This window comes from Phocoena phocoena, chromosome 8, assembly GCF_963924675.1.
Source record: "Phocoena phocoena chromosome 8, mPhoPho1.1, whole genome shotgun sequence".
NCBI classification, from domain to species: Eukaryota; Metazoa; Chordata; class Mammalia; order Artiodactyla; family Phocoenidae; genus Phocoena; species Phocoena phocoena.
In genome coordinates, this window is record NC_089226.1 from 99,750,460 (window position 1) to 99,766,995 (window position 16,536).

Here is a 16,536-nt window from a genome sequence, read left to right on the forward strand (position 1 = left end):
TCTAGGATCCAGACCCTTGGTACCAGCAAGGGCCCCTTGCGCCCGTCCGCCTCCTTGGTGTGTCCAGATGAATTTATCTGAGTCTCTCCTAAGCTCAGATCTCTCATCTTGGTTGACAATCCCGAGTTTAATTCAGAGGTTGTTAAACTTGGTATGAGGAGCGGGTTATCCTTCAACTTAGGTTCAAGAAGAGGTGCCTTATTCCCCAGTTGAGAGACACTGGGAAGATTTTGCTCAGTTGCTGAAAGACACCGGCTGAGGAGTCTTTCAGTGCGATTGGACTGGGTGACTGGGTGGGAGGCTGACCTGATATCTTTCCTCAAATCAGCTTCATAAACTTTAACAGGGTTTGTCAGAATAAAAGTGAAGATAGCATATGAGAGCTTTCAGCTCCAAAGATAAGAGACATAGCTCTTCCCAGCTGGTTTCAGCTTTCTCAGGCAACTGAGAAATTTATGGGAGAGGGGGAGGTGAGTCCTCATACTGTACTGCAGCCCCATAGGGAAACCCACTCATTAATTTATGTTATTTTTTTTTCTTATAGGTTTTTGGGGTCTTTTTTGTTCTCTGTTGTTCTTGTTGTTTTTATTTTTTTTCTAATTTTGGCCGCACTTTCTAGCATGTGGGATCTTAGTTCCTTGACCAGGGATCGAACCCGTGGCCCCTTCAGTGGAAGCACGGAGTCTTAACCACTGGACCGCCAGGGAAGTCTCCCACTCATTAATTTAAAAAGTCACTCATCCAGGGATGCACACATAAGGATTGGCCGTCCGGTGCTCCGAGCACCTGCGGGGGTTTTAGATCGCTAGAAGGAGAAACTGAGACAGGTAAAAGAGCTGAAATGACCCTAAGGTGACACCTTAGAGGAATTAAGCTAACAAACAGCACCTGGGCTCACCATACAGTTTTCAGTAGTAATTTTATCCCGACAAACCAACTTTAAAATGTGGGATAGAGTTTCCCAAAAGAAGAAAAGAGGAGCATCAAACAGCCAACCTCCAACACCCCAGTCAGGTTCATGTATTCACAGAACTTACACTTTTGCAAATACTTACTTAATTGGGACCTAAAGGAAATCCCACCCTGAAATGGCCAAGATGGGGCTCTTTTAACATTCCAAAACTGGTTTTTGCATTGTTAGAGAAATCGGTTTGATAAAACATCTTTTCAAAATTCTGAACCTAACGGAACAAAAGTCCTTCTAGGAGGAGCTTGCATTTCTCTCCCTGTGCCTTTGAGATGTAAATGTTCTACCAGGGCTCTCAGGAACTCTCACCTATCTAGACCATCTCCAATTCCTGAGACTGGAGACGAAAAAATGGAAAAGAGGCCTTTTTAAACTCAAGCAAGTAAACAGCTTATTCTGTTATATAAACAAATGAGCTTTATATTGTAATATCCAATTCATGACTAAATTTTAAGTGAAGCTTTGAGATCTCTGTGTTGTCTACATGTTTGTGTGTATGTTATAGATATGATATGTTTCTACCTGCAGGTGATATTGCCAACGTTAATTTGTAAATGAGTTCTATTTAATTGGCTTAAGTGAAATTAAGCACTTATATAAATTCTCAGAAATATAAATTAACCCAAATGGATTTCAGGTTCATGTGATCTGGGAAATATTCAGTATTAAATTAATATTTGGTATTAAGTTAGTTTAAGTTTGTTGGTTTAATTAATAATGGTAACTTGGTAACTTGAGATGTCTTTAAAGTAATCAGCATTAAGTGTAATATTTTTATTGTAGGTAGGTTTACTAAAAGTCAAATAAGATCTTATTATCTCTATTACAAAATTTGTCAGCAAGAAAAATAACTTGCCGTAGTAAGATTTTTACAAGTCAATTAAATGTAAATGAGGTAAGAATTTTTAGATGAACTCTTTAGGAAAAATTACGTTTTATCGTATGTCTTCTTAAAAATAGTTTCTCCAGGTTTTTGGTAACTTGAAACTTTAGAGTTTTGCTAAGTTAAGTTAAAGTTTATTGAGTATCTAGAAGTTTATTGACTATCTAGATCCTTTACAAATAAAATAAGATACTGAAACAGTAACATAGGCTTCCCTCTACAGAGAAACTAATAATATTTAGAACTATTAATTGAGACTTTTTAAAATAAGAAAGCACATGTTTTTAGAAATTATAAATAGAGTTAATAAGTTTGCCATTCTACAGAATGCTAATTAAGAGACAGTTCATAATTGCTTACCTCTTAGCTTTTACTAGAAATTAAGGTTTTTAAAGGTTAAAGAACATAATTAAAATATATAATTAAAACTTCCAAAAATTAATAAGGAAAATATATTTGTGTGTAAAGGAAAAAGAAGGTTTAGGGAATGGAAATGAATTTTGTTAAGGGAAAAGGAAGTAATTTTGTCCTAAAAAGAAGTTAGAGAGAGAGAGAGAGAGAGAGAAAGGTAAAGCATAGGACAAAATCTGAAGGTATAAAAGAAAGTTATAGAAGGTTATCTAGGAAAAGAGTTTTGTATGTGATAAGGACTGGTGAACACTGGAATGAATTTAATTGGTTGAATGAGTTTTAATATTAAAAATAAGCTGGTACAAAATTAGAATTTGGTTTTCTCTGTTAAGAGGGGCAAAGTTTTCTTGGAATATTGATCTGCTTTCGATAGCAGAATGTAAAGTTTCTCTACCTTTTAAACAATCTGTCAACCTTCTTAGGTTATAGTTTATGGGTAATTGTTATTAACATAAATGTTCTAGAAATTATATGAAATTTCTAAAATTTGAATGTAGATATAATGTTACATTATAACATTAATAATTTTATCAGTCATAATATGTTATCAGTCATAATTCTAGTTATTATTTCAATATTCTATGTCACAAAAATAACTAAATTTCTCTGACAATTGCATCATAATCAGGTCTTTAACTATGCCTTTTAAAGTCTCTTGTCATTTATAGATAATTACTGTTTTGCTCTGATGCTTTTGCAAAAATGCTTCATTTTCAAGAAGATTCATAGAAAGGACTTTCTGATAAGTACAGGGTTCTGATAACTTTTAGATTATACTGCTGAATTGGGTAAGAAAGTAAAGAATTCGAATGGAAAACCTCATGGCTTCATAAAACTATGAAGTATCAAGATCAACAAGTGTGACTTTTTGTCTGAAATATTATTGACTTTTAATCTTTGTTTTCCAGATATACGCAAACCTTTCCCCTTAAGCTGTGACTTACAGCAATTTGGTAAATTATACCTTTGTAAGCAGAACTGAAACATTTATCTTTTCTCTCTACCTGATCCCTCCAGAATTTGGAAACTCTTAGTATTCTTATTTTCATGGCAATATGGTTATTTGCATAAGTTCAATAAGAATCTACTCTCCTTATAACAGCACACAATTGGAAACATTCATTATCCTATCAAGGCTTTGATTGGAATGTCATAATAGAGAGAGATGTGCATAGGCTCAGATATGACCAGACAGTTTTAAGGAACTAAGATTGACTTTATGGAGCCATAAATCCCTTGAAAAAACAGTCTGGTATCTTGTATACAGGGTCCCCAACAGCCTTATCAGGTGAATAAAGAAAGCCACTTCCTGGCAGACGCAAGGACCTCAAGATATTTTGTACCTCAAGAAGAAAGAGATTCACCCAAATTTATAGGTATTCCAAACAGAATCTGATGGCAAGTCCTTGGCATGTCTTTCCTGGCCTTGAGAGGACTTTTAAAGTTCAAATCTGAGATTCCTTATGAAAAGTTCCAACAAAGCCAATTTATTTGAGCATATATGATCAATTATACTTATGTAAATAATCAGGCCAAGTTTACTGAAACCAGACTCATTTTGCAAGCAAATTAGTCTTAATTTGGCTATATTTGGTAGAGATGAAGGTGGTTTTGGAGATAAGAATTATGTTTCAGTAATACCTTTGTGGATATTAAGTTCTAGTGCTGTTAGTGGTCTTTGAGTTTCGGTATTTACTGCCGAAGACTCACTTCCTAGATGGCTCCTTTTTACTAAGTTGCATTATTGTAAGGTTTAATTGAACTTTTAAAAGGTTGCATGACCTGCAACCAGGAGATTGTGCATACTGGAAAAGACATCATTTAAAGAATTCTCTCCAACCTAGATGAAAGGATCCTTATCAGGTACTCTTAACTAGCTTATGTGCAGTGAAACTGAAGGGAATTGACTCTTGGATTCATTATCTCCCACTTTAAAAAGGGCCTCTGGGGGGCTTCCCTGGTGGCACAGTGGTTGAGGGTCCGCCTGCCGATGCAGGGGACACGGGTTCGTGCCCCGGTCCGGGAAGATCCCACATGCCGTGGAGCGGCTGGGCCCGTGAGCCATGGCCGCTGAGCCTGTGCGTCCGGAGCCTGTGCTCCGCAATGGGAGAGGCCACAACGGTGAGAGGCCCGCGTACCAGGAAAAAAAAAAAAAAAAAAAAAGGGCCTCTGTACCAGACTGGTCTATAGAGAGGACTGCTGACCTCAATATCAACTTAAAACGACACTCAGAGGAGAAACTACACCCGCACCAGGAAAAAAAGACACCACCAGAAGTAGACAGCTATTCCAAGATGATGGGCCTGATCAGTTACAATGTCTTCTTGGTTTCTACAACCGGTACATAACTCCTATGCAGAGTTTAAAAATCAATCCAATTGTTGGGTTTATGGTCAATTACCTGTGTCCAGTACTTCTGGTTTACCTTGGTGGATTTCTCCACTCCAAGGCTCTGATTGAATGGCCCTTAGGAAATTTTTTCTAGAAGAAAGAAGTTATAGCTCCATTCAGGCCACTATTGATATTACTAGATGAGACCCCCTCACTTGGCCAATCAATCATACCTGCTCTGACCCTGGCCATCAAATACAAATTTTTTTTAAAGGTTACTCACTCAAGCTCAATTGGAACAATGAGCTAAATTTCAGTCAAAAACCATAACCTCCTGCTTATTGGGAGAGACTGTCCCTCAGTTATGGGATGGATTTTTATGGTTAACACCAGGCTACAGTCGTTTAAATTTAAAAGCCCCCTTATGTTGGGAACAACTAAATTATACTAAGGATAATAAGATCAATAACATTGGGAAATTGGGCTGAGTACCTTATGAACAATGCCAATTTATCATTCCCCTTAAATATAGTGACTGGTATGGAACAGACTGGGTCAGATGACCAGGGGCTGCACCTAATGAAAGTTTTTAGTTTAAATTCCTACTTCAGACTTTATTAATGCTGCTAGCTATACTACTTGTACTCTGCTTATTCTACCAGATTGTTATTTCTTGTATTACCCAATGTGTAATTGAGCCTCCAACAAAAATAATGACTAAGCAACTTGAAACAGTTGACCAAATATATAGTTGTATAAATGATGGTAACAGTGTAACTAGATATGGGAAGAAGCAAGAAGAGAGAATCATTTCCTGAACCATAACAGACTAGTAATACAGGTGGTTCAGATACTTCTACGGCTACAATTAACAGGGTCTAGTCCAGTAATTTCACATTAGGCGGCATATCCACGAAATCCTCGCCTGACCTAGAAATAAGCCTTACTGGCCCCATGGGACAAATTGGTTATGAAATGCCTCCCAAACCTTGGTTACATTTATGACCACAGGGGGGCACTGTAAAACAAGGAATGCCACTCACCATCCCGTTCCACAAGGCTACTAGGGACTAGTCCACTACTGGTCCTTAGCCGCTATACTTGCTGACCTACAGTACACCCTGAAAGGAATTCAGGGTGAAGGACAGGATGCGCCACTCTGTGCTTTGAGAAAACAGGCCCTTAGGTAGTTAAATATGACAGGAAAATTTTTTATGAACCCAAACTCTTGCATCTTCCCATACTTAGAAAAGCCCTAAAATCTTGAACTGAGATACCTGTTCCTCATGGCTAGCAGTAACCTTCTGCTGAGACATATGCTGGACTGCATATACCATTTAGCCAAAGTCACAGATATACTGGCCTCTCCCACTACCTCTTGGGGTCAGTTCCTCAGAGCTATCGAAGGCTGAATTAGCTGATTCAGGGAGGGAGGGGGAAAAACGCTCTATTTTAGAGTGTTGAGTTTCAGGAACTGTTTTAACATCAAAGGGGAGCCTACCTATGGCAACCAATGTGATAGAAGCATTTGGACAGCTACTTGGATGTTTTTAAAAACATGTTCACCCCCCTTACTTCATTGAATCGCCACACCTACTGTGCATTGAAGAGGTATTTTTAGGACCTTCTAGTACTTTATACAGTTAAAAAACAAAATTCAACCCAGTACATTTCAAAGATCTAATTAGCTATAAAAGGTTCATGAATCAGGCAGCATTCCACCTCTCCAAAGGGCTACAGTAAGGGAAGGGGATTTAAAGGCAGGACATGGAAGTCATAAACAGTGAAAAGGAGATGGGGAATGAAAGGCGTCTATATAGCAGATTATCTCATCTTCCTTTGGGGGCAAGAGAGAGCCCATGTGACAGATTGCCTCATTGGTGCTGACCAAAAAATTCCTGACCGACTAGTTAAGACTACATTTCTGGGGGAGGTTGAAAGTTCAGCTAGGTCAGGTATTAATCCCCGGTTTGGGGGCTTGTCCTAGCAATGTGACTCCATTTCGAGCCTATAGTTTTCTAACAATAGCAAAGTTGAAACAAGGAGATCCAGAGAGATGAAGTGACCTGCTAGAATCACAAAGCAGACCAAAGATCACTTCATTCCAAATCCCCTGGCGTTCCCCCTCATAATGCTGCCTTTATATATAGAGAGAGAGAGAAATGGGTCTGGGAGTAGGTTCCCTTCCCTTTCTAAAATTCGGAGAACATTTAGGAGCCATCTGCAGAGTTTGGGTGTGGAAATGCTCTCAGAACGAAAGGATGCATTTTCCCGGTTGTGCCTCTCTTACTGCTCCTCTAACACCCTTTCCCTTTGTGCTTTTTTAGCGCGAAAAGTTTCTCAAAAGACCAGGTGCTCTGAGGCGCCTTTAGAACTACATTTCCCACAATGCCCCAGGAGGCACCACGTAGCTGGAGAACTACATTCCCCGAAATGCCAAGGGGCTTTTTAGAGGCGGATAAGCTTCCACTCCAAATCCAAAGATCCAGTTTACCCACGCTATAGCCCAGAGATAGACACCTCTTTCCCCTTTCCTGCCAGAGACTTCCGTTCCCAGCTCGAACTTCCGACCCCATTCTTCTCTCCGTGGGAATGCTTGGGAAAAAAAGGTAATCAGAGGGTAGGGCGCATGCGCTGACCGGCACCAGGTTTGGGTTGTGAGGGAGGCCTGCCGGTCCGTGGGCGCATCCCGCCTCGCGCGTGCGCAGACGATAAACCAACGCCCCAGTATTGAGGCGCGGCTTTAGTGGCGCGTTTTAGTGAAGTTGCACGTGAAGAACAGCTGTGGCCGGAGCCCGGTGAGTGCGACCCGAGACCGGGGCTCCGGGGCTGTACCCGGGACTGGGTTGCGGCGGCGGCCGCTACAGGCGGGACCAGGGCGGAGCCGCGAGGCCTGGCGAGCACCAGTAGAGAGGGCTCCGACGTCGCGCGGCGGGGAGATTAACTGGGGACTCGGATCCTCGTTGCTATGCAACAGGGGGCGTCGTTAGTAGGTAACAGGGGAGGCGCGCGTTTCCGGGGAGAAGAGTTCCTAGCGCTGCCCCGAGGTCCGGTCAAGGCCGGGTGGTTGTCAGGCCGGGGGACGAGGCCAACGCTGAGCCCCTCGCCTCCGACTCCCGCCCACGGCCCAGCCTCCCGCGGCCCCGCTCCGAGCCCTTTGGGGTACCCCGAATCCCTGGGCCGCGCCGCATCCCTTGCCGGTGACGCCACCCAGCAAACTTGGCAGCGGACACGCGGTTCGAAATAGCACATGCACGCCACTGACACCCTGTCTCGGGGAGGCTGGGTTCTGGGGAAGGCGTCGTGCACCTGGGAGGCTGCCCCTTTGCCCGTCGCCCGGCCCCCAAACAGTTGCTGGGCAGCAGCAGCTGTCAGGGGTTTAGCGGGGGGCTGCCCCCACCTGCTGGGACGCTGACTTCATTCTTCTCAGGGGCAGCTTCACCCGGTCTAGCAGCTTCCTTTCCACGCACGTGTGCTTTTCGGGTGGCCGCTGCATATTTGGATCAACTTTAAAATAGCCTCCTCTCCGCACCTCTCCATGGCTCTCCATTGCCACCCTCACCGCTTCTTGGCGGGCTTCTAATACTCATTTAACAAGCATTTATTAGTCATTGTTCTGTGCTAGGCGCTGGAGATTCCAAGAAAAGCTAAGTCTGACGAGGAGGTGCTCGAAGTCTAATGGGGGAGCCAGGCATAGAAACTGGTAAATGATGCTACAATGCAGTGAGTGGTATATTGGCAATTTGTGTACTGCAACGTTCCTATAGATGTTTACAGTTTACAAAGTTCTTGCAGAAACATGTTAACTCCTTGCAGTAACTCTTAACCTTGCTTAACCCCATTTTACATTTGAGGAGACTGAAACTCAGACAGGTTAAGTGATAAGACAGAAGGTAGTGGCTTTTAGTGTGTGGCAGAATTGAGCTTGGGACAGAAGGAAGTCTAGAGTCCTCTGCCCAATGCTGCACTCTGGGGGCTTTGCCCAAAGTAGACTTTTCCTTGTGCTGCTGACCATTTGTGGCAGCTGTCCCGTTATGCATCAGAAATCCCCGGGGAGCTCTAAAAACAAAAGCCTGAGCCCCTCTCTGGGGAGGGTCCGAGTAAGGAAGCCCTGGGGTGGGGTGGGGCAGACCCTCTACCTTAAACCGGCTCAGGCCCTTCTGATGGGCAACCAGAGTCGAGAACCGCTGCTCCAAAGGGGCAAGTCCCTCAATGATGGGGAAATCAGAGCCGGCAGAGGGTACTAAGTCAGCTGCTCCTCCTGCCACGTTGTGATTCATAGCGCAAGAGGAAGCTACCGGGAGGAAGGAGCCTTGGCAGGGGGTGTGGGGACCGCCCCCCACCCCACCCTCTTAGCAAACCACAGCTAAACATATGTGGCTCCTCACTACCACAGTTCAGTTTCCCCGGCTCAGCCCGTCCCTTCCTGAGTCCCGTTGCAAAAGTGGCCGGTCTAGTCCCAATTTTTTGCTGTCCTCATACGTCTCGCTGTAGAGCCATGACGTGTGAGCCCAGCAGGTGGGTCATCTTCTGGTGGGTGGCCTCCTCGTGGGAGTCTGGATAGTTAGTCCTCTAACTTTGTGATTGTTGATTTGGGGGCAGGACTTTAAGCACCTTGAGGGCAGGGACCATGTCTTACTGAGGCAGAGTGGAGGTGTGGAAGGAGCGAAAGGGCAAGGTTTAGATCCTGGGTTCTGGAGTCAAGTCCCAGTCCCGATGCGTGTACTTTAACAAGTCACTTGATCTCTCCAAGCCATTGTTTTCTGAGTAAAACGTGGAGAGTAGCAGTATCTTATACGATTCTTATAAGAGTTAAATGAGATGGTGAAAGAACAAGCACTTTGTAAATTATAAAGCAACACACACACTATACACACCACACACTGTACACACCACACACACACAGTTTGTTGTGGTTGTTGAGTGCCTGTTATTTTTCTGAGGTCAGGCATTGCAGGGGGTGAAGACGTTTAAGACCTCCTTCCTCTCAGAGCTCAAGACTGCTTCGGCTCCTGACTACCATGGCTTCTCTTTGTTAAAAGTATTTGATCAGGGCTTCCCTGGTGGCGCAGTGGTTGAGAGTCCGCCTGCCGATGCAGGGGACACGGGTTCGTGCCCCGGTCCGGGAAGATCCCACATGCCGCGGAGCGGCTGGGCCCGTGAGCCATGGCTGCTGAGCCTGCGCGTCCGGAGCCCGTGCTCCGCAACGAGAGAGCCACAACAGTGAGAGGCCCGCGTATCGCAAAAAAAAAAAAAAAGAAGTATTTGATCGGGCTGAAGTGAGGAGGCGTAATGGTGGTGGGTTAGACTCCACCACCTCATACGTCTCGCTGTAGAGCCATGACGTATGAACCCAGCAGGTGGGTCATCTTCTGGTGGGTGGCCTCCTCGTGGGAGGAGGGCTGAAGAATGAGAAGGATGTTGTAAAGCAGAAACTAACATACCATTGTAAAGCAATTATACTCCAATAAAAATGTTAAAAAAAAAAAGAAATGAGAAAGAATCCTGTTAAAGAAAACAATTGGATGAAAGGGACGAGCCAGTAATCTGCTCTCTTATCTGCAAAGGGCACACTCCAGAATCCTGTTAGATTTGGTTTCCGGTGCCCTTTGGAAGGTCAGCTGGCATTGCAATGCCAGCCTCCCCGTGGAGAGTTTATTTCAAGGTCCCCCAGCTCCCGTCGCCTGGAGCAAATGGCCGCCTGAAAGTAGAGGCTGGCAAAGGATGCAGACGTCTGCCAAGGGGGCAGCAGCTCATGTCACCCTGACCTTCCAGAAAGGAGGACACGACATCTGATCCCTCCTGGTGGAGGTCCTCGGATATAGAATCCAACCCAATATAGCAACCCTGCTCTTTATGTCCCCAGTGTGGTCATGACCCAGATAGACCAGGAACTGACCTATGCTTTCCTCATCTCTGACCACTGGCAGGCAGGAACCATCTGGTTCTCGATTTGTGCCAAAAAGAGTAGAAGGCTTCCCAGCCTGAGGTCGTTCCCTATGAACTGCATGTTTTGCGGCCCTGCTTTACCTACAGGCCTCAGGAGGGACTTAGAGCAGCTGTTTCTGGGCCAGAAAGTGCCCCGAGTGATATTTTTATAACCCCTTCTTGGACCCTGCTCCCCACTAAACAAGAATGGGAATATCTTCTCTTCGCTCTCCTCCATCCTGATGGCTCCAGATTTCTGGCCGACTCCCGTAGTGCCCTGGTAACTACAAAAACTTCAAACACCTGGCTGCTCCTACCTCAGCGACATGGCTTCGCCTCTCTGCTCATCAGGTCTGAATCACAGAAACACCCTGGAACTGCAGGTTCATTTCTGAGCCTGGAAGAGAATGGGATTTGCTGGTGCCATTTGACTTTTCTCAAGCGTGGTGGCAAATAGAAGTTGGAACTGAAAACGTTTTTCTTGGCCGAATCCAGCGTACTTCAGTGAGTCGATACTTGTTGGGTCTTAATTTGCCTACAGTATCACATTACAGATGAGATCAGAGCACGGAGTGGTTAGGTGAATTGTCACCAGTAATTCATGGAGTGGATTGGTAGATGTCAAGTCTATTTTAGCTCATGAATAATCTATTGTAGGACTTTCCAAGTCGCTTCTGAGACTGAAGTTGGAGAGGATACAACGCAGTGCTGTGTGTGAGCGGGTCTGATGTCAGATGCACCTGGATTCAAATCCTGGCTCTCCCGCTTACTACTTATCCTCCCTCAGTTTCTTCATCAGGAAAATGGGGGATACGAACAATACCTAACTGATGGGTTGTTGTGAGGATTAAATGAGATAGGTGGCGCGTGGTTAAATTGCTGTTAATGATAATAATATCTTTCCGTAAAAGTTGTGCTTTAACTTCTTGCCTATGTTGGGGCTGGGGAGTTGAGGTCATCTCTGTATCAGTGGGTCTCAACTTTGCACAGTGGAATCCCCTGGGGCGCTTTTGCAGGTCGAAGCCCAGGCCACACCCAGATGGTGACATCAGAAGCTCGGGGCTTGGGGCAGAGGTATCAGAACTTCGTGAAGCTTCCAGGTGATTCCAATGAGAAGCCGCCTTCACTTCTGCGTTTTGGAAGCAGAAGCTTGGGTTTAACTCCTGGCCTTTGTCCTTGGGCAAATGCTTAATTCCTAAGTCTCAGTTTCTTCTCCTCTCTCCCCTTAGCGGCGAGGAGGATAACGCCCACCTCACGTGATGGTCCTGCAGAGCGAATGGCCTATGTGCAGTGGGTTCTTATTTGAGCACCTAACTGAGCCCTTTTCTTTACATCGTTACATAGCGGTAATCCTATTCGAGTGCTATTTTTTAAGGTTTTTTAAAATATAAATATCATTTTTATCTTAAGTAGATTATAACCTCCTTGAGGACAAAGCTGTATAGTCTTTTTCTTTTTAATAAATTTATTTATTTATTTATTTGTTTTTATTTTTGGCTGTGTTTGGGTCTTCGTTGCTGCGCGTGGGCTTTCTCTAGTTACGGCGAGCGGGGGCTACTCTGTTGCGGTGCCAGGGCGTCTCATTGTTGTGGCTTCTCTTGTTGCAGAGCACGGGCTCTAGGCGCACGGGCTTCAGTGGTTGTGGCTCGTGGGCTCTAGAGCGCAGGCTCAGTACTTGTGGCACACGGGCTTAGTTGCTCCGCGGCATGTGGGATCTTCCCGGACCAGGGCTCGAACCTGTGTCCCCTGCATCGGCAGGTGGATTCTTAACCACTGCGCCGCCAGGGAAGCCCAAAACCATATAGTCTTATACTTTTTTTTTCTTATGCCCAAAGCACCTAAGACACAGAGGCAGGCCTTCATGGTTTTAGAACTGGAATAAGCCTTAGAGAGATCTTCTCATCCACCTTAGGCACTGACTGATACTTGCTGGCTAGTTAATACGCAAGTGGTAAAGAACGTGAGAGAGGAACCCGTGAATGAGATGGTTGTGCCCGTCTGAGTTCTGCCTTTGTCGGCTAACAGGGAGGGGCGGAGGGGGGCGCTGGGGCCCGTCACGCTCGGGACAGTGGGTTTCTCGGCCGGTTCGGGCCCTCCGCTCACCCCGTGCTTCTTCTCTGGCAGACCCAGCCATGGCAGGCTCAGGCAGCGCCTCACCACGGGGCAAGCGTGTGTTCACAGCCATCCTGATGTTCCTAGCGGCCCTCGTCCTCCTCCACTCAGCGTCATCCCAGTCCCATCGAGACTTCATGCCACCAGGCCAGCAGAAGAGGGAGGCCCCAGTTGATCTCCTGAGCCAGATAGGTCGATCTGTGCGGGGAACCTTGGATGCCTGGATTGGGCCAGAAACCACGCACCTAGTTTCTGAGGTAAGGAAGGTGTTCCCTGCTGTGGCTACACGCATTGAGGACAGAGGAGCCGTTGTTCATGGAGAGAGCCCCCGGTTCCACAGAATGAAGCCAGACAGCCCCGGCCTTTTGCACTCTCATTGTTTCATTCCTACCCCGGGGCCTTTAGCTCCACCCGCATCTTTGCCTTATTCCTGCCCTTTCTTGCCAGAAAGGTTGGGAAATGAGCCATCTTTATCAACCTACGTCACCGGTGACTATAGAGTCTGGCTTTGGTCTAAATCTGACCTAGAGGCTTAAATTGGCAAAATATCAAGACCTGAGTTCATTCTTTCACCTTCAGAGGTGGCGGTGAGGATGACTCAGGGCTCTTAGGCAGGGCTGTCCCTTCTGCCTAATGGCATCCCAAGCCTCCTGGTGCATACTTTAGATAGGTCGTCCTAAACGGCTGAAACAATCATTTATAAAATGCATAATACAGAAGAGCTGACTGACTTCTTTTTCACTGAAACATCCTAGCCCTCCACCGCTGTTACTTCACACACCTTCATGATCGCCTGGGAGGCTAGGAGGACCCCAGTTTTACAGAGTGACTACTCCAGGGATTGGATGGTCACCCCCACATGCCCACGTTCATACTACCGCCAAAGTATTTCAGCATATCAGTTGAATTAGGGCCCAAGTGTCCGGGGTTCCAGTTCAGACAGGAAGGAGAAATGGCCCGCCGTCCATCCCCATGCACTGGAAGGTGGCTGTGGAAGGGACCCCTCCGCCAGGCTGAGAGGCAGGTGGAGATGTTCGTGGGCAGCGGTGGTGAGACTCAGAAGAGAAGAGCGTCAGTAATCACGGACTCAACCCATGCTCTGCTCTTCCCACAGACCTTGGCTCAGGTGATGTGGGCAGTCTCATCGGCCATCTCTGTGGCCTTCTTCACTCTGTCTGGGGTTGCCGCACAGCTGCTGAATGCCTTGGGGCTAGAAGGTGAGTGGCAGAGAATGGTTAGGTCAGCTGGAGCTTAGCCTGTCCCTTCCTGTTTGTGGGCATTTATCTTTTCAGGGTCTAGACTTTTCCCCGGCTGCTCAGCGTCTCCCAGGTCTCCCCAGAGACGAGCATAAGAGCAGGCTGCTAACTGCCGCCTCGTGCTAAGCCATAACATCTCATCTAACTGTCACCCACAGCCCAGAGAGTTACTCCCATTTCATAGATGCAGGAAGGGAACCAAGGGAACCAACCTCCTTCCTGACTACTTCCCTCAACCAAGGGAAGTAGTCTACCCACAGTCAGCTGGGACCGGAGCTGAGATTTAAGCTCCATGACCCCGTGGGAAAGGAGTTTTCCTTGGCGAGGGGGTGTGGCTCCTCCCGCTTTTGGTTCTTGACCAAACCTCTCCTTCCACGGCACCAGGTTGGCTGATTCTGTGACTCTCTCCCCTTCCAGGAGATCACCTCACCCAGGGCCTGAAGCTCAGCCCCGGCCAAGTCCAGACCTTCCTGCTGTGGGGAGCGGGGGCCCTGGTTGCCTATTGGCTGCTGTCCCTGCTCCTCGGCTTGGTCTTGGCCTTGCTGGGGCGGATCCTGTGGGGCCTGAAGCTTGCCCTCTTCCTGGCCGCTTTTGTGGCCCTGGTGAGGTCAGTGCCCGACCCTTCCACCCGGGCCTTGCTCCTCCTGGCCTTGCTGACGCTCTACGCCCTGCTGAGCCGGCTCACTGGCACCCGGGCCTCGGGGGCCCAGCTGGAGGCCAAGGTGCGGGGGCTGGAGCGCCAGGTGGAAGAGCTGCGCTGGCGGCAGAGGCGAGCGGCCAAGGGGCCCCGGAGTGTGGAGGAGGAGTGAGAAGGACGCCGGACGCTGCCACCTTCGTCATACCAAAGAGCCGAGCTGCTTCTGGGTCGCACAGCCCTCCTCCCAGCCCCCTGCCCCTTTCTTGCTCTGTCTCCGAACGCTGTCTCTGCACCAGCCCCCTTAGCGGAGAGAGAGAGAAAGACCACCCCCCCACTGGTCCTCAGGGGCCCTGTCCTCTGTGGTTCTCTGTCTGGGGTTGGTTCTCCTCACCCTTTCTCTGCTCCCCCCTGTCTCAGCCAGGAGAAGGTGGGGGGCCTCCCGCCAGCTTCTGCACCTCCTCTCGGGCAGACACCTCTGATCACTGCCAGGGGCCTCCCGTGACTCAGCGGCTGCCTTGCCTTCCTCCGACGCTCTTGCTCTCCTGTCCTTCTCTAGCTCCTCCCCTGCCAAGTCCCCAGCTTCCTTCCTGCTTGTTTTCTCCTTCTAGCCCTGTACTCCAACCAAACCACAGTCCCTCAGGGCATGCTCCTTTCCCCTTCATTGCCCAGCGTGGGGAAGAGGCAGGGCATTTGGGGCCTGAGGGGAAGGGAAGTGGGCCGGGATGTACATTGAATCTGTTACAAGTGCCTTAATCCGAGCCAGTGGGGCCCTCTGCTTGCCTGCTGCCGTACTGTATGTAGGAAGCTGCCCTGTAGCTGCTTTGTGTCAAGAGGAAAGTGGTTCCTCTCAGAATCTGGATTTCTCTTCAGCCAGAGCAAAAGATGACTGCTTCGTAGGCTTGTGCCTGCAAGTAGGACCCTGCAGTGGCCATGAGATCCCCTGTGGGGATTTCAGAGACCCTGAAGGAGGAAGGAGGGTTCATCTTCCTGTCTGCGCAGCTTGGGCGGTTCTCCATCCCTCTCTCCGTCGCTGCCACCAGGGAGTTCGCTGACCAGTCGCCTAGGAGGAGCGCAGAGCAGACAGCAGAGATGCACCTCACAGCCCCTTCCCTTCTCGTGCTCTGGGGCTGCACCCTCCCCACCAGGGCGCTCATGCTTCCTTCGAGGCTTTGGTGGAGGTGGGTGGCCTCCTCTGCCAGGCCCCACGTGTGGTGTGAAGAGTCGGGAAATGCCCAGTTCTTACTGTTGACGTTGGATATGGAATCACAGCTGCAGTGAAATATATTTTTATCAGCGCTTGGTTGGTTTCAAATAAAGTGCACGCTATTTTATTATCTAGTTCCGGATCAGATGTATTTGCTCAAAGTCTGGCTTGCTTTGATTGTTCCCTCTCTCCAGCTAAACCCATTTCTGTGGAGCTGCTCAGTTTTCACGACTTCTCCCTGCAGGTGTCAGGTAGTGCGAAGCCGGGAGAACGGAAGGGAGTGCGGAAGAAGGCTGGTACCAGTCACCCTTCCCTCCAGGGGTGTGAGGGATGAGGAGGGCACGCGCCCCCATTACCAAACTTGCAGGACTGACCAGCTCTGTGGCAATAGTGTGCTTGTGGGGGAGGGGGAGGAGGGTACCCCGTGCAGCCCTGTGTGCAGGGTGGCGAAGGCTGGCCCCCAGCCAGAGAGACGCTTGCCTGCCCTCCTTGCTTCCCCGCCAGACAGGAGTTCTGCGCCGCGGTTCTCAACCCGGGGCATAGATTGGATCAGGCATTTCGGGGAGGGGCCTGGGTGTGGTTTTTCCTTTTTAAGCCGCCCAGGAAAGGCTAACGTGCAGCCAGGTTCCCCGCTCTGGACCTCTCCCAACGCTGCCTGGCGGGCAAGGCTGCGCCCAGAGGCCGGACCTGGGAGGCAGGCCTTCCCTCGGCAAAGAGAGCAGCCCTCCCTCTTCATAGACCCACAGGTTTCTCCCAGGGATGGGGCTGCCTGCATCTGGGGCTCTTCCTCTGTCAGAGCAGTTGTCA

The 16,536-nt window shown here is 48.0% G+C and overlaps 1 protein-coding gene across 1 annotated transcript; it reads left to right on the top strand.

Annotated features, from left to right (window-relative positions):
* The first annotated feature begins 12,652 nt into the window (after positions 1–12,652).
* Positions 12,653–14,697, top strand: TMEM109 (transmembrane protein 109). The gene is made up of 3 exons (XM_065883195.1): positions 12,653–12,889; positions 13,747–13,849; positions 14,306–14,697. The coding sequence occupies exons 1-3, from the start codon at positions 12,653–12,655 to the stop codon at positions 14,695–14,697; spliced, it is 732 nt and encodes a 243-aa protein (XP_065739267.1).
* The last annotated feature ends 1,839 nt before the right edge of the window (positions 14,698–16,536 follow it).

Excerpts from the sequence above, each read along its gene's own strand:
- TMEM109 (XM_065883195.1), top strand. The coding sequence starts at position 12,653 with ATGGCAGGCTCAGGCAGCGCCTCACCACGGGGCAAGCGTGTGTTCACA. Across the intron at positions 12,890-13,746 it reads CCACGCACCTAGTTTCTGAG|ACCTTGGCTCAGGTGATGTG; the intron begins GTAAGGAAGGTG and ends CTCTTCCCACAG. Across the intron at positions 13,850-14,305 it reads GAATGCCTTGGGGCTAGAAG|GAGATCACCTCACCCAGGGC; the intron begins GTGAGTGGCAGA and ends CTCCCCTTCCAG.